The sequence below is a fragment of the Furipterus horrens genome, unplaced genomic scaffold, assembly GCF_987537825.1.
Source record: "Furipterus horrens unplaced genomic scaffold, mFurHor1.1.pri manual_scaffold_11, whole genome shotgun sequence".
Lineage (NCBI taxonomy): Eukaryota > Metazoa > Chordata > Mammalia > Chiroptera > Furipteridae > Furipterus > Furipterus horrens.
This window is the reverse complement of record NW_028327181.1, coordinates 88,337,336-88,362,311: the sequence shown is the minus strand read 5'-3', so window position 1 is coordinate 88,362,311 and position 24,976 is coordinate 88,337,336. Positions and strand designations below refer to the sequence as shown.

At 48.5% G+C, this 24,976-nt stretch overlaps 1 protein-coding gene across 7 annotated transcripts in view; it reads right to left on the bottom strand.

The window, feature by feature from the left end:
• Positions 1-7,396: 7,396 nt before the first annotated feature.
• Positions 7,397-24,976, bottom strand: part of PECAM1 (platelet and endothelial cell adhesion molecule 1) — a 55,569-nt gene continuing 37,989 nt past the window's right edge. For 2 of the 7 annotated variants that reach the window (XM_090257820.1, XM_090257822.1), the window contains exons 14-17: positions 22,751-22,807; positions 21,588-21,702; positions 13,368-13,390; positions 8,399-8,438 (exon numbers count right to left, since the gene is read on the bottom strand). In XM_090257820.1, coding sequence (XP_090113946.1) covers positions 21,596-21,702; positions 22,751-22,807 — 164 coding nt within the window. In that variant the 3' untranslated portion in view covers positions 8,399-8,438; positions 13,368-13,390; positions 21,588-21,595. Of the gene's footprint in view, positions 8,439-13,367; positions 13,391-21,587; positions 21,703-22,750; positions 22,808-24,976 lie in introns of all 7 variants that reach the window. The other 5 variants (XM_090257821.1, XM_090257823.1, XM_090257825.1 and 2 more) reach the window with 5 other exon arrangements.

Here is a 24,976-nt window from a genome sequence, read left to right as displayed (position 1 = left end):
TTAAAAAAGAAAAAAAGGCCCATTAATGGGCAGCTGGCTAAATAAGTGAAGGTCCTTCCATATCAGGCAATACCAGGCAGTTGCACCAGGTAGTTTAAAACAATGAGTTGAAGAAGAAAAAGGAAAAAGACAATGAGGCAGAGCTGTATAGGTGGCAGGAAAATACCTACTATTACGTGAAAACCGATATTCAAATTATCCCTTTTATGTAAGGGGAAATACTTATTTTATTCAGCCAACATTGCACGAGGACCTACGGCACGCCAGGCACCGTGGAGAACAAGGCAAAGCACACAAAGCCCCCCACCCTCATGGGACCAGCAGAGCCAGAGGTTGTCACTAAACAGAAATAGGGCTGAGAGGAGCTGTTCACACCGGTTATTCTCGGGCAGGTGTACGAGCAGGGCCATGGTTTTGATTAGGGTGTTTCAATTTTACTCTCTAGGTTTCTATACTGAGTTTTTTCCACAAGAAATTTGCATCGTATTTGTAATTTCAAAGCCTACGAAATGAAGAAGTGAAGTGCAGAGGGAAGGCAGGAGTGGAGCCCAGGATACAGCCAGGGCCTGAGAGCTAGGACACCATCGCTCCGGCTTCCCATCGGCTCACAGGTGTGATCTTTCATCCCTCAAGGAAAATAAGCCGCAGGAACAAAAACCGTTGTGGGGGACATTTCAAGGTTACCCCAGCTGTTAACTGCCTGACCCACAAGTCCCAGGTCTCAAGTCTGAAGGCCAGTCCAGGATCACGTGTTGCATTTCGTTGCCCAAACCCTTTAGTTTCCTTTCATCTAGAGCAGTTCCTCGGCCCATTTGTGTCTTTCCAGACGTGGAGATAACTTGAAAAATCGAAGCCAATGATGTTAAAACTGCAGTTACTTTGAACAATGTACTTGAATTCTGCGCGGTATCCTTGTCCTGGAGAAGTACATTTTTATGCCACTAGGGGGCAGTCTCGGTAGGCCTTGGACCTCAAAATCTCTTGCGAGAGAACAAAGGCAAGCTAACTCTTTTTGTCTCAATCAGATAAGGCTACTGGGTAAAGCACAGGATGTTAGAAATGCCTGCATATTCACAAAGGTGCTATCCTTTGGAACATGATTTCTCACATAGGATTCATAATCACATTACTCTGTCTGTGGATTCTGGACCATAGGATTCCTATTCAGTGGACCTGGCGTGGGTTAAGATGTATTTCTGACAAGCGGCTGGGAGATACAGGATGATTGGGATGTTGCCGCTCTGCAGACCACAGGACATTGGAACAAGCCCGTACAAAAACCTTTTTTTTTTTTTTTTACAACTAGGCAACAATTATTTTTATATCATAATCAGCAGTGATTTTTCTCCTACGGCTCTCCCCCTTCCTCTCTTCCTCCCTCCCTCCCTCCCTCCCTCCCTTCCTCCCTCCCTCCACCCCAGCCTTTGGCCTCCGTGCCCTCTGTATCTTAAGGTTTTGGTTGTAGCTGCTCCCTCTGCCTGGAAAGCTCTTTCCCCAGATAGCCTTCTGCTCGGCTGACTCCAAGTCTCACTTCTTAATGAGGCTCGCCCAGGCCATCCTACTGAACACCAACACCTGTCCCGAGCCCAGCTTTCTATTCCCTTTCAATCTGCTTAATTCTTTCCCCCATAGTCTCACTACTTTCTCACGTACCATATAATCAACTTATTATGTTTATTGTATATTTCCATCTCTTTCTGACAGAATCTAAGCTCCATGACGATAGGGATTTTGTCTATTTTCTTCACCGATATATCCCAAACACCTATAACAGTGTCTGGCACACAGTAGGTGCACAAGAAAATATTCATGCACTTAAAGGGACCTTCAGAATAATGGAGCCCAAACCTCTCATTTGGTTGAGGAAGAAATGAGCTCCAGGTGTCTGGACAACATAAGGACTGGCCCAAGATCACACAGACTGTGGGGATATTCTTCTAAGTAAATATAACCAAAAGTAGGACTTGTTTTGATTGGTTAATTCTTAAGCTACAATTTTAATTTTTATTATTTGCAGTAGGTCTTTTCCAAAAAGGACCTGAAGTAGCTGACAAGATTAAAGGTCATGTAAAATAGAACAGTTAGGAATCAAAATGGAAGAGATACCATCTAAAGGAAGAGGAAGTCCACAGAACAGGCACTTGACAGTAGTAAATTACTCCGATGCGGTGCAGAATGTGGCTCTACAGTCTTCGGCAGCTGAGTTAAACAGGAAGCACGTGGGACTGCACCGTGTTTGCAGTCTGACCTGAGAAAGCCCGAGTCCTCAGCAGGAACTCACATCCAGGAGAACTCTGTGTAACACCCATTGGACCCCACATTGACCAATTTACAAAAAACCCAAAGTCATGGCTGGAGAGTGCAATGCTGTTATCTGCAAAGACTCCGAGGTAACACGAAGCACACAATGGCTCTTGTGGCCCCGGTGAATTCCATCCTGATGTTCGAACTGAAAATGAAGATGAAAACTAGAGAATCTAGAAGAATACACAGTTCAACAGGCCTAGGAATGTCTTTCACAGATACCTGACGTCTCAAATCTCTGATAAACATTGAACCACAGGCAATTAATGCATGGAATTGGAGTTTTAATTCATAGATTGGATTTTCATATGTTTAACAAACTTTGAATGAGTTTTTACTGCAAACATTTGTTTTCTTTTTCCCACTTTCTCCCACACAGGGCACTCCTCGGGCCCAGCCATCTCTAGGGCAGCGAGGACAGGGAGGGAAGCCCCTTCTGTTTCTTCAAGTTGCATAAAGTACTTGCCAGGGTTATCGTGTGTCTGAAAGAGAGACACTGCACATTTGGCAAATTCCTTCTGGCCACTGGGAAGTTGTCCTCCACCACTGAGCAGGGACAATTGTTCCGTTTTCTAGGGATGCTTCTTCAAAACCCAGTTATTTTTTACAAAGTCTCTGAATACGTTGAGTAAATGCTAGTCAATTTATTTAAATAAATGACAATAAATTTTTTCTTATAGATTCCTTTTTTTTTTTTTAAGAGAATTCTCAGGGCATATTTTTTTTGCCTGGTGCACTTAACATTTTTTACTTTTGTGGGAAAAAACACAACATAAAATTTACCATCTTAATCATTTATTCATAATGTACAACCATTCCCACCGTCCATCTCCACAGCTCTTTTCATCTTGCAGAACTGAACCATCAAACGATATAACCCCAATCCTCCCCTCTCAGCCCTGGCAGCCACCTTCTACTTTCTGTCTCTACGGTTTTGACTACTCTTGAGTATCTCATATAAGTGGAGTCATACACTATTTGTCTTTCTCTGACTGGCTTATGTCACTTAACATAATGTCCTCAGGGTTTATCTGTGTTGTAGCCTGTGTCAGCATTTCCTTCCTTTCAAAGGCTGAATAATATCTCACTGTACGTATGCACCACATCTCGTTTACCCATTCACCCACTGATGGACAATTGAGTTGCTTCCATGTTTTAGTTATTGTGAATAATACTGCTATAAATATAAGTGTAAAAATAGCTGTTTGAAATTCAATGCCCACTTCTGTTAAGTATATAACCAGAAGTGGGATTTCTGGATCATATGGTGATTATGTATTTTTAAATTTTTAAAAAACCATCATACTGTTTTCCTTAGCGGCTGTACTATTCTACACTCCCACCAGAAGTACAGAAGTGTTCCTTTTCTCCAGATCCTCGCCAACATTTGTCATTTCTGTTTTTATTTGATGGTGCGATCTCACCATGACTTGGATTTGCGTTTCCTTAATGATTAGTGATATTGAGTATCTTTTCGTGTGCTTACTGACCATTTGTAGATTTTCTTTAGAAACACCTGCTCAAGTGCCTTGCTCATTTTTTAATCAAGTTGTTCATTTTTGTTGTTGTTGAGTTTTAGAAGTTCTCTCTATATTCTGGATACAAATCCTTTATCAGATATATAGTTTGTAAATATTTTAATATATTTCTCAAGGCATCTTTTTCTTTCTGATGCACTTTTAAATAGAAATCACTACGACCATGTCTTCAGCTGAGCCCCCACTGCACTCTGTTCATCTCAGATGTGTCCCACCCATGGACGGTCTTTCTCCAGGAGCCCAGAGAGAACTAAGAGCAGATGGCACCTCAGTGAATGGCTCACCACAGGGGCCCTGTGGAACAACCACCTGCCTCACGTCTAAATCCTGCAGGCCATTCCTAAATGACCAGAACCCCAAATGGTAAATTTGCAAATGCCAAAGGGTCTACTGAAGTGATCGTGGCCCAAAGCTTTGTGATAGAAAGAAGAGCCTCTCCTTTTGTCATCTTGTTCTTACTGACGCTGCCAGAGAAGCAGCCTGGAAACGGAGCTCGTCTTGGCTCGGGGACACACACTTTTAATTAATGGCCGGTAGCATGACAGGGCCTCCAGACACAGTTTCATGTTCTGGTTCAGGGTCGGACCTCACTTTGGAAGGCACCGAAATCCATTCTATTTCATTTTTCTAGACCCCAGTTGCAGGCTCCTTCAAAGTCCCTCCAATGAGAGGTTTCCTCAATCTGCAAATTCTGGCCCAGACAACCCAAGCCCGGAGGAGGGGAGAGTTGGTTGTACCAGAAACTAATGGAATAGTTTCTGGCAGTAACCAGACCCTCCCATGCCAAGAGGTTCCAGGAAAACATCCCAGGATTGGAGGAAGTAGGGCAGCAATGGGGGAATTTTTCCTAATGAGTTCAATAAACTCTTGGAACAATAAATCCACCAAAGGTCAAATACAGATAGAAAACAACTTTGCAGGCTTTTGGAGACATTTTTTTCCCCCAAGGCGAAAGAAAAATAGAAAATATTCCATTCATTGGCTCTCAAAATAAATCACTGGGAATAAACTTTAGTTCTGTATTATGGCCAATTAATTGGTGGCGGGAGAAGGGAAAAAGGTAAAATGGCTGTCTTCCTGCTGTTCCTGGAGGCCACCATCCTCCCCCTTGCCCCAGCGCCTAACACTCATCCTACCCACCACACCCCCACCCCCACTTTGTCAGCCTTGCTCCTCACCCCTCCTTATCCACCTGGTACTCAACTTACCCCCAGGTCTTTGGTAAGAGCAACTTCCTCTTGGTCGCTCTGCTTAGTTTTCCCACGTCTCAGTTAGGAACCCTTGCCCGGTGCCCCCATTTGCTTTGAATTTCTCCATCACAGCATTTGTCCCACTGTTGTAATTGGGTCTCCACTAATCTGGGTCTCTACTGGATTGTATGTCCCAGGAGAGAAGGTGCCATGTGCTTTTCATTATCTTATTACCGACAACGTGGAGAAAGCAAAGCATGGCAGATGCAAGCTTGTTAGGTGAAATGATCTCCACCGATGCCATTTTAGGAAGCAAACCGACCACCAGTTCACCCCTGGAGGGGTGGGCCCCTATCACCTGTGGGGAATATTCTTGCAGAGATCAGTGGGCCCTTAAATTGTTTACTGCTCTGGGTTTTACGGGTCTTAACAGGAAGGAGTCATGAGCCTGCCAGGTGACTCTAAACCTCCTGCGTGAGCCCTGCTGTTGGCTGTGTATAAGAACCAGCCCCCTCCCTTTCAGGTGTGGAGGTTTACTCTCTTGCTGCTGCCCCGGGCGTTGCTTCTGGCCATAAGTTCTCTTACTAAACTTGATGTAACCCTAGAGTTGTCAGCCTCTTTCTTCGGTCTCTTGGCCCCAAGAAATTTTCCCCAACAAAGCTTGTTGAGTCAACAGGTAAATAACTGGCTAGTTTAGCTCAGGGTTTCTCAGCCTTGATGCTATGGGCATTTTGATCTGGGGTAGGGGGACTCTCCTGTGCATTGCAGGATATTTAGCAGCATCCCTGGCTTTTCTACACACCAGACGCCTGGAGCCCTCCCTATTTAGGTGTGACAACTAAAAATGTCTCCAGACCCTGGGAGGCAAAATCACCATGGTAGAAAAATCACTGTTTTCATGAATGAATGGTGACCTTGGAGTCAAATTGCCCATCTGGAGTCTACGTCAGGGAGAGTCCAGTGAATCAGTTAATGTTGATGGAGCGCTCAGTGTAGGTTCATGAAATGGGCGGCTTGCCTCTCGTGACTTCTCAGAAGAGGGGAAACAATTCCACTATACGTTTGCTATGGAGTGCGGGTCAGGCCCTTCAATGGCTTGTTACAACGTGAGTACACCAGAGGGTGCTGTCAGCAACAAGTTCAACCACAGTGACACAGGGCCTCTCATGGAATTAGTGACTGACTGGATGCCCCTGTGAAGTGATCAGCTCAGACTTAGACGCTTGGCTGTGCCATTCGGTTAGGACAGCTGAACCAGGATCCTGGATTTAGAGAAATCTTTACTCATTAAATCTACAATGAAAGATCGGTGCATGTGTGGTTTCCTTAGAGATATAGACAAAGGGGATAAATAATGAAAAATCCACTTATGGCCCATAAATAAGTCATAAGCAGCAAAAAACAGTCTTCCCAGCTTCCATTGCAATGGCCCTGTTCTGATAGCAGCCAGGGACTGATGAAGTGACCCCGGGGCTTGGTCCTCTCCCAAAATCCTCAACACAATGACTATCGGACTGTGAGGTCCTTAGAAATCACTTAATCCTTCACCTCCAGCCCTGGCTCTGAAAACTGGGAAATTGTATGACATCTTTGCAATACAGCTTTGTGTGTGTTACAACTTTGTGTGTGTACGTATGTGTCTATAGTTGTCACCATATTTTCAAAGGATTTCTAATCCCTATCAATGTTAGGATCCATTAGTTAGATCTCAGTGTAGAGATAAAGAATCTGAAGCTCTGAAGTTCAGGTTTCTGCAGCTGGGATTCTGCGGAGCCAGAAATCTCCCTTTGCCCTCAAGTCCAGTGGGGCGGTGCTCTGATGGGGGACCCACCCACAGGGCAGTGAGGTCTGGTCTGAGGCCCCTACGGAGCATGGGATACCAAGGCTTAGCCGGGACGGAGGGTTGCCATGTAAAATATAGGATCCCAGTTAAATTCAAATTTCAGGTAAATGAGTGCCTTTATAGTATAAATATGTACCAAACTTTACATGGGACATACTTAAACTCAATTATTCATTTATTTGAAATTCAAATTTAACTGGGCACCCTGGGTTTGGGGAGGCTTTGTTGTTTTTTGCTCATTCTGACAACCCTACCTGCCAAGGACAGCCTAGGAGTCTTCTTGGGCAGCGAACACTGAAGCACCAGCCAATGAATATTAATGGCTTAGTGTCTGAGACTCAGGCTACCTCTGGCCCTGACTTCAGTGAAGGGCACAGAGGCCTTTGGCCTGTGTATGACCCAATCTGCTGATGGGAGCTCTTTGGGTCCCTCTGTGACTTCAGCAGGCCTGAGGAGTCCTTGGGCATGACAGATATCCTCTATGCATGTGGCCTCTCAGAAGATGACATTTCACAGGTCTGTGAAGAGTAAAGATCAAATTTATTTAATACAACACCCATCAGGGAGTCTGCAGCTGTGCCACTGGGGGGCGCCGAGCGGTCTGAGATTTCACTGGAAATGGCACAGCCCCTCACCCACCCACTCAAGACACCATCAGAAACATCTTAAGACCTCAGGAGACCATTTCTTTAGCAAGGAATAAATAAAAAAGAATTAGTAAGAAAAATATGCATTTCATTTTTTCTATTAAAAATAATATTTGCTATAGGCAACCATCTTCCTGTTGTTCAGCCTTCAGCAGGGTAGACGAAACGAAGAGTATAGAAAAACAGCCAACATCTATCTGTCCGGCTCCATTTTCTGTTTTGCGCATTGCCCGGAATGAACCTTGTCTTCAAGTTGATATATCGATGGGTCGCTCCCAAGCAGCTTTGTTTTCCCATTTGTGTCGGGCAAGGTCGTAGAGGGGACAGGGTGCAGCTGTCTGTCAGTTCTATGCACTTCCAAGGAACAAGGACTACCCAGAACCACAGGCCTTTGAAGGAACAAAGACAAAGAAGGGCAGGGGGCAGAAACTAGCCCCTAAGCTAGGCCATTTGCTAGACATGATCAACTATTTAAAAAAAAAAAAAATCAAATGAAAGAAAAAAAAAACAGGTTTCTGTGTATGAGGGTACTTGAAAAGTTCTTTATCTCTGTACAAGACAAAATATTCAAGTTTTAAAATATTCCAATGGCCTGCTGACTCTGAACCTCCTTCTCCTGCTCTCCACTTCCAAGGGTACTCCAACTTGGTGGGAAGTGGGATGGGGGGCATGTGGGAAATTAACCAGTCCCTCTGTAACTCCTTACACCAAACACAAATGTAGCAAGATGGCTTTAAGAACTGGTGACTTGGCCGGAGGAATTGCTGTGTTCAGTGGGAGCAGGGCAGGTTCAGAAATAAGTACACAGAGCTCTTGGAATTGGGAATCATCTGGTCTTCTTGGAATGTGGCCGTCCTCCTGGGGAGGAGTGTCTGTTCCCACAGTCCTAAATTCCATTAAGGGAACCTTCTGTTCTCTGCAGGAACAAGAGACAAGACAAGGCCATGGTCACACCCTTCGGGACGGAAGACTGGCCTGGTGGAAGGGCAGGCCGAGACGCAGACTGCACTGCTCAAAGGAACGCCAAAGGAATGCTGTCATCCACTGGTACTGCCCGCCCTGCGGGAGTGGCTTCTGCCCACACCCGGGTCCCCCTCGCTCCCTGCCTGCTCTGAGGGGCCTGCAGCCCCTGCTCCCCATATACATGCTGCACATCAGGCGGTCAACCCACTTCTTCAAGCACCCACTCACTGTGCACCCAGCACGACATCCTGCGGGTGCTGCACGTACCCACAGAGGAAGACTCGTAACGTCAGCGGAGACCTGACTGCTTGCTCCAGCTCTGCTTCTAACATGAGACGGGCCTTCTCTAGGTCTGTGTTTTCATTTCAAACATGAAGGACTGAACTCTGATGATCACACTTACATGTTTTAAAACTACATGATTCTGCCTTAAAACGGAACGGATCAACCTTGAAAACATTACGCTACATGAAATAAGCCAGACACACGAGGAACAAAATATTGTGTGATTTCACCTACGGGAGGTGCCCAGAGCATTCAAATTGAGAGAGACAGACAGGAGAGCAGCGGTTGCCAGGGGCTGGGGGACCGAGTTTCAGTTTGGGAAGATAAACGAGCTCCGTGGGTGGCTGGTGGTGGCTGCACCACAATACGAAGGTACTTGTCACTAAACTGTAGTTAAAGATGTTACAATGGTAAATTTTATGTTGTGTATGTTTTGTGACAATTAAAAAGAAAAAAGGAAGAGAGGCTCCACACGCCATCTGGCAGTGCTCTCTAACTGCTTCATATGGCATTTGTGTCCCCTGCCCGCGCATCAGCGACTTGACCCACCCCTGACCCAGTTACCCGGGCACTGTTCTCTATGCCTCCCCCCAGCCCTAGAAATGACTGACAAACACCATGGCCATGGAATAGAAGGTGGAAGAGGTCCTAACAAACTACAGCAGCTCAGGAGTGGTGAGAGGACCCCAGCTGGGCAGCGACAGAGTCACACAGGGCTTTGGGGACGTGGCTCTGGAGCCAGCCTCCTGGGTGGAGAGGATTTGGACAAATGGATGGGGCGAGGGGGCAGGAGTGGAGCATGCTGGGAAATACTGGAATAGAGGGTCTCTGGGCAATGAAGAGCAGGCAGCATCTGAGTCTGACCCTCCAAGGACACAGGGTACCCTGCTATAGCAGGCGCTCAGGGAGGCAGGACTGGGAAAAGTTATGGGAATCAGCCAGGGTGTTGGGAACCCCATAGCCATGCTGGTCGCCTCTCTGAGGGTGGACTGAGATAGAGTCCCTGATTGTTCTGACCTGGCTGGGTCTGCAAAGACTTGGAACAGGATGTAGGCCTGAGGGGCTTTAGCTGGAAGCCCAGGGCTCTGCCTCCTCCTCTGCCGGGAGAGAGCCTGGCAAGCAGGCCAAGAAAGCTGGGTTGGCCCCGGCGGCTGGAGGCCTGCCAGGCTTGGCAGCTACCCTCACCCCATTTCCTCTGCACCACTGGAGGGGTGACCCTGCTGTCTAGCCTTTCTGCAGGGCCTAGACCAAATCCCTCCCCAGACACCCCTGCTCCCCGTCTCTGAAGGAAGCCAGGGCTTGGGGAGCTGCTGTAGGACCAGCCGCACAGACAGGAAGGGCTGGGACACAGTCAACTGCGCTTTGGGGATTTGGAAGTAAAAGTTAACACGCTCACATCCAAGGCTTGTGTTTGCCTGTGCTTAACTCAGAGGCCGGCCGCCAGCCACTCACATACAGCCATGAAATCGCCCTGCTTTCTGGCCAAAGGTTATTTTGCTTCTAATACCCTTGGGGTCTCTACAGCCTGCTTCTAGAATGTGCCCCTTATGAGCACTTCCAATAAACCAGATCTGTGCTAGGTGCTCATTTAAGTTTTGCAACAACCAGGTGAGGGGCTTTTAAAACCTCACATTTACAGATGAGGAAACAGAGGCTGTGAGATGTTAGGCTGTATCTGCCCAAAGTGACAGGGCTAATAAATGGCTAATAAGAGAAAAGCCAAATTTTAGTGTGGGTCTCTGGTCCTAAGTCAAATGCTGGCTTTGACTGAATCCTGAGCCTTGGGTAAACAACTGCTAGATTCCCCTCATGGACTGGGGGCAGTTCAAGGCCAAGTTGAAGTTCCCCATTCATGTCTCATACTGTCAGTGGTTGATGAAAAGAACTTCAGAACAGATAATCAAGTAGCTTTTAAATGATAGTTTGCAGTTTGCATAGTACTTTGCACATATATTTCTCATTTAAACCGTAAGACACTCGTAATGGGTAGTTATTACTGTATTTGTTGTTATCATCACCATTTTACAGATTGGACGCTTAGGCCTGAGGAAGACAGGATCACCCAGAAGATGTCTGCAGAACTGGGACTCACACTCCAGTCTCCTGCTGCCAACTCTGGGGCACTTCCCGCTGCAGCCTAGCTGCCCGCTGGCTCCCAAGAGAAAAAGAGGTGAGCTGTAAATAGGAGTTGCCTTTTTCAGTAAGAAGGTAAAGTTCTCTCCGAGATCCCAAGACCCACGCAGGTCCAGATTTACCCATTTAAGTGTGGGCTGTTCTCTCTCATGTTATCTGTCTGCCTCGGCCACAAACATGATTTATAAACACGGCAAAAATGGCAGAGGAAGATGAAGTCAGAATGTACCATTGAAGCAAGTCAAACAATACTAAATTGGTATTTGGCTAAGTGGCTATCTCATTGTTAAGATACTTCCTCCAGTATGTTTTCAGAAGCAACGGCCATTAAACAACCGGGAACGATTGCCAGGTTTGATTTCAGGAAGGAAATCCCCTCCCATTTCCCTACTGGGCAATTCGATTTTCTCTTGACCCTCACCAGCTGATTATTAGGGAAAATATACCTGCTTCTTTTATAAACAAAACGCTTTCACTTAAAGATTCACAATTCCTTCCCTACGGCTGGGAACCCCTGCTCCCCTGTCAGAAACCTTTAGTATTCTGGAGAGCAGGACCAGCCATGCGTGGGCTCTCGGGAGCATCCTGGGAGCAGGCTTCTGGGCTCACGGGCCAGCCCCTGGGGAAAGGGAAAGTTCTGTCTGTCCTGGGGCTCCAGCCCTTTGTCCAGAGAGACCGTTTGGATTGAAGACAAAGGAAACAGGCCAGTCCTGCAGGTCCAGACAGCCCTGCCTTGGGTGGGCACAGACATGTTACTGCAGCATCTCTTTACCTGAGTCCCACTCTGCCCATTTGACAACAGCCTTGCTTCCCACTCTCTCCAGGCCATGATGGCTGGGACAGTGACAGCACTTCTTGGAGGGAGTCTTGTGTCATGCTGGCCGGGGGAGTCCGGAGACCTAAATTCTAGTGCTGGCTCTGCTATGAACTAGCTGGGTGACCCTGGGCAGGCTGTTCTGCCAAGTCGGGTGTTGGTTTTCTCACTGGTAAATGGGGCTCCCTGCCCTTCCAATGCAATAGTCTCTGATTTCAGAAGTCGGGGTGGGTTTAGGTTATAAAAAGACATTCATTTCATTTCTCTCATTCTTAAATTGATAGCTTTCCTCCATAATAAGAATGTGAGTGGCTTCCTGTCCGTCAAAGGCATAATGAGTTCTCTGGTTTATAAGAATTCAGACTCAGGCAAAAACAAAGGAAGCCAGGGGACCCATTAGAAGGGCTGACAGCAATCTTGCTGAAAGCTCTTCCCAGACCTTAAAGCTATTCAGTGGGGCAAATTCTTCATCTCTTAAGAGGCTAGCTGCCCAGTAAGTTAACTCCTGCACTGCTGGGCAGCTCTTAAAAAGGGTGGGGGAGGTGGGTCTTTGCAGAACTGGAACTTGGACTTCTGCGTTTCTTTGCAACATTCCCACATGCCAAGTAGCAGTTTCCTAAATCCTGTTTCCTGTGAAATCTCCTAATGGGGCCTTCAGACCTTCACACGCAAGCTCCAACTTGCCTTTCCCCATCCCTGGTCACTGGTCACCCCCTCTTCCAACACAGAGCTGCTTAAAGCTCCATCCCTCACGCCTTTGCTCCTGCCAACCTTTCCACCTGGACCCTACTGTAATCCAGCTCGCTCTTCATGGCCCATCCAAATGACCCTTTCTTTCTTTTTTCTTTTTTTTTTTTAATTTTACTTATTTATTTAATTTTTAGAGAGGGGAAGGGAAGGAGAAAGAAAGGGAGAGAAACATCAATGTGTGGTTGCCTCTCGTGTGCCCCCCAACTAGGGACCTGGCCTGCAGTCCAGGTACGTGCCCTGACTGGGAATTGAACCAGCAACGCTTTGGTTCACAGGCCGGTACTCAATCCACTGAGCCACACCAGCCGGGTCTAAATGATGCTTTCTGAGGTGAAGACATTATTAATCAGGTGGAATGAGCACCTCTCCTCTGTGTTCCCATTGTCCTTGGTGTAGCTATTAGCCCCTTGTTTTCTCATCAGTGATAACTTGTCTGAACCTCTCATTGGGTCAAGGCCCTTGAATGTCCCCTGCAGCAGAGGGCCTAGTGTGTAGGGGTGAGCTGTTAGATGCCCCATTTCTCCAAGTGCAGCCCCCGAACCTACCTTTTTTCCCAAGGCTGAACCCTGGACTAACAGGAAAAAGGAACTTGGCTTGTTTGGAGCTAAGTGCCCTAGATTCCCGATTCTCTGGGAGGGAACTTCCCGTGTCTCCCTTCCTATGTGGGCTGAGATATAATGATGGAAATAGTGGGAGGGAATATTTGATATCACAACTGGCCCAGAAAAGCTGGCCAATCAAATGACCAAATCTCCATTGGCCCAGGGCTCCTGATCTAAAATGGATGGGGCCAGTACAGGGGTGTAATTAGTGGGAATGCAGGATCTGGGTGAGTCTGGAACTATTTCACTGTTCAATAGACGACTTTTAAAAAATAGTATATATAAAATGTGTACTTACAGAATATCTGTTTTCCGTGAAATCTGTAAAATAAAGGGTAACAGAGAGGTGAGCAATGCAAAGAGAATGTGTTAGGCTCCCTGACCCCAGCATCTGAGAGGCTGAGCCCAGAAAGGAAAGCGGGGGGATGATGCAGAAGGAAATGCCAGACCCGCATGCTCAACGGGTGCCCAGGTTTATGGCTCCTTCGCCCAGACAGTTTCCCCTGGGCCCTTAGCTCCATGTGACAAGCATATAATGTCCCTGGCAGCTCATGTGATACTTTTAATAGTTGTTTAAAAAGTTAGTACTGCCTGTTATTTTAGGAAAGAAACCTGAAAACTACAAAAAAATAGAAAGTAGCAGAAAAAAGTATCTCTGGTTCTATTCTCCAAACCCTGTTGACATGTCTGATCTTTTCTGCTATGAGGAGGCTTTCTTTTGGAGTTAAAATTAATCAGTATATGCCATTTTATAGCCTATCTTTTTCACAAACATGATTTTATAAACATTTTCTGTTATCTTCTTAAATATTATTATTAGAAGCTGCATAATAATCATTCAATAGAAGTGTAATTATTTACTTAACCAGTTCCGTACTTTAGTAATTTAGGTTCTTTCCAAGTTTTTTCTGTTTTTAAATAATGCTGCCAGTATCCTCTTTGGGAATAAAGCTATTTCCATATTTCTTACTAGTCTGTCCATTCCCAGGAGTGAGCTCAAGGGAGCGGAAGGCGTCGACATTGCTGACGCTTTTGGCATGTACGGCCCAACAGCTGTCTCAAGGGCAGGCCCGCCACATTCCCTGTCCTTGGGAGCTTCGCCTCCACTCTCCAGGGACCACACTGTCTTCTTTCCAGAGTGCCTGCCAGGCTTCAGATGATGAAAATGTCCCTACCTAGATGTCAGGAAGATGAGTGTGAGGGTGAGGAAGGCCAACGAGAGCAGGAGGGTGAGGGATGTCTGCTTGCATTAGTTAGAGATGGTTTTCACTGCAAGAGGCAAGAGAGGGCTATGATTTGCCCCGCTGGACAGGCCCAGGCCCAACTAAGAGCAGAGTTTCTGAATGGGCAGTGGCCCCCATGCTGGGGCTGGTGCCTATGGACTATAGACAGAGAAGCCACCAGAACCTCTTGTTACTGGGGAAGGCCCCAAGAGGAGATGTGGGAATTGGGGGTGGTTGCCATTCTTGACAGTGATGGAATGAGGGTAGAAGGGCCATGACCCCTCCCTGAGTCCTCAGTCTTAGTGGGAGAAGCGCTCCAAGGGGCCTCGGTTTACCAGATGCCCAAGCTCAAACCTGGTACCTTCTGAGTCTTGGGCAGTCGCAGGGTCCATCTGTCTCAACCCTTCTGTTTCTTTCTCTAATTTAGAAATATCCTGTTTCCACAAGTCCACTTCCCCTTCGAACCCTGTCTTATCACAGCTCCATTGTGTGTCCCCTCTAGAAGGAACAGGGCCCGAAATTCCTAAGGGGCCCCCTTCTGTCCTGGCTGGGACAGAGGCAGGCGTCAGTGGCCAAATGGATGAATCAGTCCGACCACGAAGTTGAGCCATTGTGTAAACTTCCACACATTGAGTGAGGCCTGGGCAGCACCCCACCCCCACCCCAAATCTGACCTGGGAGGACCTAAAGGACCCCCTGCTTCCTGCTCCCCCAAATCCCTAAGGGCTCTGGGATGAGACAGGAGAGGGGAAAGCCTCAGTCTGTGCTTCCTAAAGCAACCTGAACACAAAGTACTAAAATCTGAGTTTGCTGATAAACACCAAGTGTATGCACACTTGTAGTTTTCTTTTTTGGTAACAGAGAAACCACCATAAAAACAGAATCTGGAGGGTAGTATTCATTTCTTTTTTTTTCCCATGAAGTACTTTTTTACCCTCTTCAATTCCAAGCCTGGGTTGCTCTGGGCCTTGCAGGACAGGTGGGGACAGGCCTTCGAGTGCCTTCTCGCCCTCCCAGAGGGGACATGACACAGAGGCCCTCGTTCTTTTTCTCCTGATAACCAGCTACTCTTGGTATCCTGGATTTCTCCCCCTTAAGAAACACCTAGAGGTATGAACACCAGGCAAAGAGAAACTAGAAGGTGGAGACTGAGTGAGCAGATACTCAGATGGGAAGGTGGGCTCTGTCTGACCCTGGCCCAGTAGCTCAGTTGGTTAGAGCGTTATCCCGATACACCACGGTTGCAGGTTCAATCCCCGGTCAGGGCACATACTGGAGTCAACCAATGATGCATAATAGGTGAAACAACAAATCACTGTTTCTCTTTCTCTAAAAAATCAATAAATACACAAAACAAAGCAAAACTTCAAAAGACATAGGTTAGTGTCTGGAGCAGACTTGGCATCTTTTCCCAGGACCTTGAGTTGTCGGGTGCAATGTGCCCAGGACACCTGCCCAGGGGCACAGGGCATCTGGAGAGAAAAACCAGCTCTCCCGTTGGAAAACTCACAGGAGGTGAATTCCTCTGAGTTAGGGTTTCCTAACATTGGCATTAAGGGCATCTGTCTGGATAATCTTTGTTTGGGGAGTTGTCCTGTGCATGTCGCCCATTAAATGCAGTAGCACCCCTCCTTCCCCTCAATTTATGACAACCAAAGACGTCTCCAGACATCGCCAAATGTCGCCTACATTGAGAACCACTTCTCTAAGCTGTGGAAATCTCGCCCAGACTGGACTTCTTTCCCAGGGAAGAACTTGACTGTACTGCTAATTGCAATGAGCCGCTTTATATTTCCGTTTTGAAACCCAGTGTAAACACAGGTTAACAGGTTTTGCTTGGGATGGCCTGCATGCCACTTTCTAAAGTCCTGTACTTTCAGAATAAGCTGGAGCACTATTGAATGTCCAGCGCTGAACTGGAGGTAACATTTCCTGGCCAGAAACCGCCTTTCACACAATCATGGCTCAGCCAGGCTGCGGGAACAGCTGGGAAAGCCAGGGAGAGCCATGTCTGTACAGAGAGGCTCCCCGCTCAGCCATCATTTCTCTTCTACGAGAACTACAAGAACGAACGAGGGGGAGGAAAAGAAAAGGAAATCGTTCCTTGGATTAGTCAGAGAAGGAGGAAGCGATGACAGAAGAGAGAGATGGGGGCAGGGGAGGGTTGACTCCAGGTGACCTGGCAATGCAGAGCACCCAGGCTAGGAGCAAGCGCTGGCCGTCTTAATCTCGGCGCTCAGGTGAGTAACAGAGGATTCCACGTGAGGTCCTAGGCGCCGGAGACGGGAGTCAATGGAGTCTAGTCATGTGTGAAGAGAGAAGGGTACCAAACCGGAACCTGGGCTACTTTCTTTAAACGCTCACCTCTTAGGACCACCTATGCTGATGCCAAGTAAGAGACGTAAACCAGACTAATTTCCCCATTTCTGGGCAGCCAAGCCATAGGCTCTAACTAGCGCTGCTACTGCTGATCTGGACTGGCAAATAATTGAAAAAGGAACAAGGACTTGGGAAAATCTCAAGTGCTGAGCTTGCAGAACTAAACCAGGAGGAAACCAGCAGCATTTTCTCTGTTCCCCAAAGAAATGGAAGGTTACAGAGATGCAAAAGTTTTCAGTCTGTTTTTTTCTGATGTAATGTTTCTAGTTCTGAGAACGCGTCTCCTTCCTCCCCTAACATAGAGCAACAAACCCTCTAACGGTTGGAAAGGGGAGAGGCTCAAAGGCCAAGAGGTTTCCTTGCCTTCGACTAAGAGTTCATTGCTGGGAGATGTTAGCTTAACCATATAATCATAGGCTCTGAGTAGAACAGCTGACTTGCATGACTGTGGCCATGACTCAGTGGGAGACACTGAGTTGGAAGAGATGTCCCCCCCCGCTGCCCATTTTAAAGAACCCACCTGCCCACCACAGCCCTTCCTTATCCACCGAAGGGCCACATGCACTCCTGAGGGACACTGAGGTGTTCACTCCACAATTCTATGTGGGTCAGGGTCATTTTGTTGAGACTTAATGAGAAAACTGACACCAGAGGAAGAAGGGTGTGGGGTGGGGGCCAAGTCATATAACCTAATAAGGGCAGAGCTGAGACCAAACCCCAGGTCTCCGTCTCCTGCTCAGGATGTTTTCCAACAGGCTCACAGCACAAAGAACCACTGAGCGGGACTCTGGCCAATGTGAATGTGGCGGAAGCACAGTAAGTTGGTCCCTGAGATCCCTAACTTGATTCAGATTTGAAGGGGAAACTCAGGCTTAAAAGCAAATGCCTATGTGGTCTTGGAGTACAAGGTAGAAAAAGATTAGGACTGGCTCCAAGGGACCGGGGAAGTGATCCACAGAAGTGACATGACTCCCTGCTCACCAACATGTTCACAGGATGCTTCTGGGCTGACTAAGGCACAGGCAAATGACTGTCACTTCCGAGAGCCAGGACACAGAGACTCTGAATGTTGGAACTGTAAGCCAACTTAAGATCATTCTTTCAACCACCACCTTGGACAGATAAAAAAGGCTGAGCTTAGTCAAAATCACAGAGAGGCACCGTGGAGTGGTTGTTGCCAGGCGCTGGGGAGAGAAGGGAGTTGTTTAGTGGGTATGAAGCTTCAGTCTGGGAAGATGAGAAACTTCTGGAGATGTAGGACAGTGATGGTTGTACAATATTATGAATGGATTTAATGCCTCTGAAATGTACACTTAAAAGTGGTGAAAATGTTAGGTATACGATATCACGGTTTTAAAAAATGCTGAGCTTAGAGACTAGAGCCAAGATTACAAAGACCCAGTGTCCCACAGCCTACAGGATCCCCCCCCACGCCTCAGCCAGCTGCCCCACACTCTCCAGGCCCCACCCAGAGCACCACCCTGGGGCTGCTCCGGAGGCAGGCCTGCCCCATACCCTTTCGCTTATCTAGAAGGGCAGTTTGCCTTTGTATCACTCAGGGAAAACAGGGGTTTAAGAGCCAGAACTACGCCCTGTGAGCCAGTTCCCAAAATAGCCAGTCCTGAAGTCCTGCCTCTTGGAAGGCTTGGAAAACACTGGGGAACTGAGAAATTAAGTTGGGGAAGAATAAAAGATCAAGAAGGAAAGATTGAACAGACTCAGCTCTGCCCTCAGCCCTGCTCACTGACCTGAGCAGAGACCACCCCTCCCCGGCCCGGGCCTTTATTTTATTGTGGGTCACACACACACACACACACACACACGGGGTTATCTCTGCTGTCCACCCTGGGCCATCCCTCCAGGATTGCTGGGGAGTAAGAAAGACCATACCCCTTCAAACAAGAAGCAGAGCAAAACTCAGAGTGATATAATCAAAAGAGAGCTCACAGCATCTTGAAGATGGATCTAAAAACGTGGTCCCCAGACCAGCACTCGCAGCATGTAGGAATTGGTTAAGTATACAAATCCTCGCACTCTAGACCTACTGAATCGGAAACGCAGGAGGAGGTGCCAAGCCACCAGTGTTTTAACAAACGTGGAGAACCCTTGACCTACATCCGTGTCCATGTCCCTCATTTCACAGAGAAGGTGACCGAGGCACAGGGAGATTCTGTGACTCACCCAAGAGTCACCTAGACCGTACCAGGCTGTTACCCTTAACTTCTGAAGCAGATAGAATTGAACCTTCTAATGAAGCTGATGATAAAATGGAAACCAAACAACCACGAAACCTGAAAAATGCAGAAGCGCGTGGTCAATCGGTTTGGCGATAGAGAGGAAACGTGAAGGCTCTGCGGCCAGGCTCCCAGCATTCAGGCCCCTGTGGGCCACTGCTGGCTAGCGGCCCGTACGAGCAACTTAACCCCTGGGCCCACTTCTCCATCTGTAGAGTGCGCCTAATAATAGCGCCCCCTAATAGAGCCTCCCTGGGCCTTATGATGATTTTGAAGATTAAGTGAGAGCATCTGACAGTAAGAGGAAAAAGAAAGAAAAGAAAAGAGGAATTAGCCCTGATGGGTGTGGCTCAGTCAGTTGGGTGTCATCCCCTGAAGCAAAGAGAAAGAGAAGCAGTCAGATTCCCAGCCAGTGGATCAGGGTACTTGCCCGGGGCGCATATGAGAGGCAACCAATCGATGTTTCTCGTGTAGATGCTCCTTTCCCTCTCTCCCTTCCTTCCTCTCTCTCTAAAATAAATAAACAAATAATCTAAAAAAATAAAAAAAGGAGGAGCCAACCAAGGCCTGCCGCCTCCTCTCCTTAAGTAGCAGCTTAGGGGGAACACTCAGAAATGGGAAACCACTTGGCTTCCAGAACAAGAACCCCCCTAGGAGGTGGGGGCACTCACCGGCTTACGCAGCAGCACTGTGGTTTGGGCTACAAGGCCCAGAGCTGGCTCTATCCTCAACCCCTGGGCAGGAGCTGGTTGCCAGGTCAGAGACCAGATTATACAGGGACCCAAGCCCCAACTGACCCCTGATGGCCCAGATGGCACAGTGGGAGTGTCCTGACCTGGGAGTCAGGAGATGGCTTCAGTCTCGCCCTGGGCACCGAACTCGCTGGGGCTCCAGCTCCTCTCGCATTTTTCAGAGGAAACAGGCTGAATGCTCGCTATATGGCAGAGATAATACACGGATTGCATGCTTGGGGTAGGTAACATGCACCCTCTCCCTTGACCCTGTCTCATCCCCTCTTCTCATTTAATCCCATCTCCATTTAACAGTTGAAGAAATTGAGTCCCAGAGAGGTTAGGCTTCTTGGTCAAAGTCACACAGTGGGTAAGTGGCAATACCAGGGCAGGGGGTCCAATGACTCCCCACAAAGCAGGGTCCTTCACGGCCTCAATCCCTCCCTACCGGGTTGGGTTCCTACAGTGCCCACGGTCCATTCCAGCCCAAGGCCAGAGGGAGCAGCCACATTCCAACAGCCTGGCACTGACGACTCGGGGATCTAGAACAGCCCGGGGAACCGGAGAGAACCCACTCGCACAGCTGCCTTGAAGCACATGCAGGAAGTCGGAATATACGTCCCCCAAATATGCCACTTGGGCATCACGATTATGTTGAGCTGGGGGCAGAGAATCAATGGATGCAGAAAGAAGCTGCCTGGGAGCTTCTCTTATCTGGGTAAAAGCAGACGCTTCTGACACATGAGAACCACAGTAAATCCCACTTCCCGGGGAGGTTTTATGGCTGCGAAGACAACGGAAATATGGTGCCGAGGCGGCCCGATACAAACAAGCCCTGCTCCCCATTAGCTCCCCCATATATTTACCTTCCCACAGCTTTCCGCCCCTGGAACCTCTTTTTCTTTGGTTTGTCACTTTTCTACAAATTGATTATTCTTGCTTAACAGGCTCGGTAAACTGCTCCACTGTGTCACTCATCACTGCTTGTTTCTCTCTTGTTAGTTTGTCTTTTGTCAGCAGGGCCCCTAACACCAACCCTTTGGAATCCACACTGGGGGTGGCCTTCACCAGCTGGGAAGGTGTATGCAGACCCCAAGGCCTTTTCCCTGCAGAACTTCCCGGAAACCAGAGGCAGTGGCCCTCAGGGGCCAGGAGCTCGGTGTCTGGCTCTGGCAGAGACCTAGTCTCAGGGACTTGCTTGGTGTGTGACCTTGGGCAAGCATTTTAACCTCTCTAAGCCTCGGTATCCTCATCTGTAAAATGGGGTCTATTGTGGGGATTGGAAGAGATTTTGCAACGCAGACCACTGAGCGCACACAGTCTGTTCTCAATAAACGTGAGCTTTTGCATAACCAAAGGAACTGAAAGTGACCTATCTCTGGCACTCCCAGGAAAACAGAAGAGGAATATTTGCACAATTACCAAACGGGAACAACTTTGAACCCCACCTGACCTTTAGCCTTCTGTTACACTGGAAGAATAGAGAGAAGAACAGAGAAAGCCTATTTATTTCCAAATTTACATTTTGCTAGTTCTGAATATGTTGAAAATGAAAAATCAAATACTTAGGCCAAAAATGCCCTACAAGACAGTTTTCAAAACTTTTTCAGTCAGTGTTAAGTCCCACAAGGGGCTGAGTTTCTGCTCTGGTCATGAAAGTACCATTTAAAAAAAAGAAAAGAAAAAAAGATTATACCCCTGGCTGGTGCGGTTCAGGGGATTGAGCGCTAACCTGCAAATCAAAAGGTTGCTGGTTCAATTCTCAGTCAGGGTTGCAGGCCAGGCCCCCAATCCAGGTATCTCTCACACATTGATGTTTTTCCCCCTCTCTTTCTCCCTCCATTCCCCTCTCTCTAAAAGTAAATAAATAAAATCTAAAAAAAGAAAAAGATTACTTAAGGAGTGATTCTTATTTTAGATAACAAGTAGGCTCTCCAGGTAAGATACTTACCTGTTTATTCAAACGCTGTTAGCATCAGAAACATCTGAGAACTTGTTAGAGTTCAGACTCTGGAGATTCAGATTCTGTGGGTCAGGTTGGGCCTGAGGCCTTGGCGGCTGCCGGCCTGTGGATCAAACTTGGATTTAGCCAGGCTTTACCAAAGTGTCCCAGTTCTTTTTTTTTAGACTGTATTTATTTATTTTTAGGGAGAGGGGAGGGAAGGGAGAAAGAGAGGGTGAGATCGGTTTCCTCTCTTGTGGGCCGATCCAACCAGAGACAGCCTGCAACCCGGGCAAGTGCCCTGACTGGGAATCAAACTGGTGACCTTTAGGTTTGCAGGATGACACCCAAATCACTGAGCCACACCTGCCAGGGCTCCCAGCCCTTTTTAATGATTCCCTTTCAAAGAATCCACTTAAATAGAGTTTGCTGTAGGAAGCAAGATAATCCTCTCTAATGACTACTTCCCCCAAGATGTTTATGACCCTTAGGTTGTGACTTACTTTCAGAATTTAAAAGTAATCTTTGTAATTTCATTTCCCCAGAATGAAATACAATAATTATACAAAAAATGAGATTGTTGGGAGCATCCCCAGTTCCATGTCTGCCAGGCAATGTGCTCAGTCTGGGGGAAGCTCTTTGTGAGGAGCAGGCACTGAAGTGGGTGAAGGCAGAAATCAAAGGGAATGGGGGCAAGGCAGACTCCCTCCCCCCGAGTCAGCGAGCTCTCAGAGAAGCTAAAGCTACTGCCGTGGTCACAGCAAAGCAGTGACTTTGTCTAAGGCCAGTGGGAGCCCCATGGCACCAGGGCCCACGTGGAGAGCAAGTGGGGATCACTCTCTGGCCCCTGAGAATAGGCAGGGCTGTACTGCTTCTCTCGGGGTCACCGGAACTGTGTCGGGTGTCCTGTGAGCACACAGGGGTGCCAGGACACAGTCCAGCCAAGAGCTGGGTGCCTGTTTGTCTGAAGGGCAGCAGGCACTTAGTATTATGTCAACTAACTAATAGTACATGTTAACCCATGACTACTTTTCAAAGTCAACCCTGTGGGAGAGGTGGCACCCTTTTTGACTCCCTTTGCTCCCTCTCTTCCCCACCCACTCCCAGGACCCCATGGATGGCTCTGGGGGCAGCGCCCACCATGCTGGGGGAGTCAGGGGCTCCTCACTCACCAGGGTTAGCTTTCCAGATTTCAGTGTACACTGTCTCTGTGTCCCTCCTTCCCAGACCTGGAAAGGGACCAGGCACAGGTCAGTAGCTGCCTCCAGGCACCAGGTCAGCCCACTGCTGAAGCAGGAAAATACCTGCGACTCCCCAGGCAAGGCTGCACCCCACTCCCCCACCCAGAACCTCTCCCCACTAAGCCCGGGCCATTGTCCCAGTTCAGAAGATCCTAGTCTAACCAGCATCACCCTGCCTGGAAGTACCAGGGCAACAGGTCACCGTGGGAACCCAAGATCTGAGAGGCCACAGATGGAAAGGCTCCCAAGTCAGGCCTGCAGCCTCCAGCTCGGTGGCCTCATCCCTCTTTCCCTGCCACTGTGTCCCCGTGTCCAGCTGCTCTGCCAGCCTGTCCCCGGAGGCTGGGCTGTGGCCACCCAATCGCCCGAAGTCTGGGTTTCAGCCTGAGCATGATCTGTGATGAAGGATTAGTTGGGACCGAGAACCGCTGCTGATTCCAGGCAGCTGGGCTACTTGAGTTCACGTGCCAGCACCTGAGCCTCACTGCAGATGCTGACAATTTGTCTGGGGTGGGCCGTGGCTTTGATTAAAAAAAATTTTTTTTTTAAGATTTTATTTATTTACTTTTAGAGAGAGGGGACAAGAGGGAGAAAGAGAGGAAAAGAAACATCGATGTGAGAGAGAAACATTGATTGGTTTCCTCTTATACGTGGCTCAACCAGGGACCGAACCTGCAACCCAGGCATGTGCCGTGACTGGGGATAGAACTGGCGACCTTTCAGTTTATGGGATTGTGCCCATCCTACTGAGCCACACCACTCAGGGCTGGCTCTGATGCTTTCTAAACACTCACCAGAGGATTCTAATAGGCAGAATGGGGTCCTGTGCACCTCCCAATCCCAGGCCCCGAACAGCTACCTGGAGGCACCTGTAAAGGTTGGATGTGACGGTGAAAGCGCCAGTCAATGTCCCCATAGGTGTTTCTATCTCAGACCCATGACCTTCAGGAAGGTCTTGGCACAATCAGCCCACTTCCTGAGGCCTTTCATGAAAATCCTGGTCGTTCCTCACGCACTGAATGGCGGTGGTTCCTGCCTCAGCACCCAGATGCCAGAAGAAAGCCTGGGGGCTGGTTCAGATCCTGAGAGCTGAGCTTGGGGCCCTTGGGGTTGCCAGGGCCTTGCAGGAAGCATCACAGGGACTCCCCTGGGGCATGAAACCTAGACGGAACCCAGTGGAGTGCCTGAGATACCAGGCCCCTCCCTGAGAGGACACCTGCCTTTCCCTAAGAGGACAGCAGAGATGCCTACACCACTCTCCCTCTGTGACGCAGATTTGGGGGTATAGAGGAAAGCTCCAGGGATCCCCATATCTGTGGGCAGGATCCACCACATCACCAAGGGACTCTGCTCAATGTCAGGCCTGGCGAGTCCCTCGCTCAGCATGATCCTAACAGCTACCGCGGGCCAGGCGCCATGGGAGACAGAAAGGTGAGTTGGACCTGGTCCCAGCTTTCAGGAGCTCCAAGCTGTGGGGTGACCGGTAGGCAAACAATGCTGCAGGACACAGAGTGCCAGGGGCATCTGGTCGCTGTCAGCTCATCCTCTGACTCAGTCGCACAAGGAAGTGGGGGAGGGGCAGGGGGAAGGAATGGATCTGGGGGCTGGACAGCCAAGCTTGGGGGCCTGGACACCCAGACACACCAGGGCTGGCCAGTAGACCTCTGGTTACCTTGGGGACACTAACACCCTGGGGACCTGAACAGCCGCACTCAGGCCTATCAGCCTGGGTAGCAGGGTGGCTGCTGCCTCTTGGTGCCCCCGTGGTTTCTCCGGCTGCCCTCCTGGCTCTGCCCAGCTCAGTGGCGGGTGCGGGAGCGTTCGGTTCATCACACTACCCCTCCCCCTCCCCTATCTGGTCCCCAGCAGCAGCTGCCTGCTAATGACTAAACCGGCCCACCGGCTGTTTGTTTCTGCTGTCAGGGATATTTCCAGATGGGGCTTTATTTTGGCTTGTTTTTCTCTGTTAACAGAGAAGGAGATGGCTTCCACCTCATGGGGTTTTCCCGGCAATTAGCCTCAGAGCAAACACGCAGCAAACCAAACCCGGGTTTACCCAGTTCCTTCCTGCACCTCCTCCACCCACAAGGGACCACTTGGTCAGCTGCCAGCCAGGGCTAGAAATGAACACAGTCCCTGGCCGAGTAGCTCAGTTGG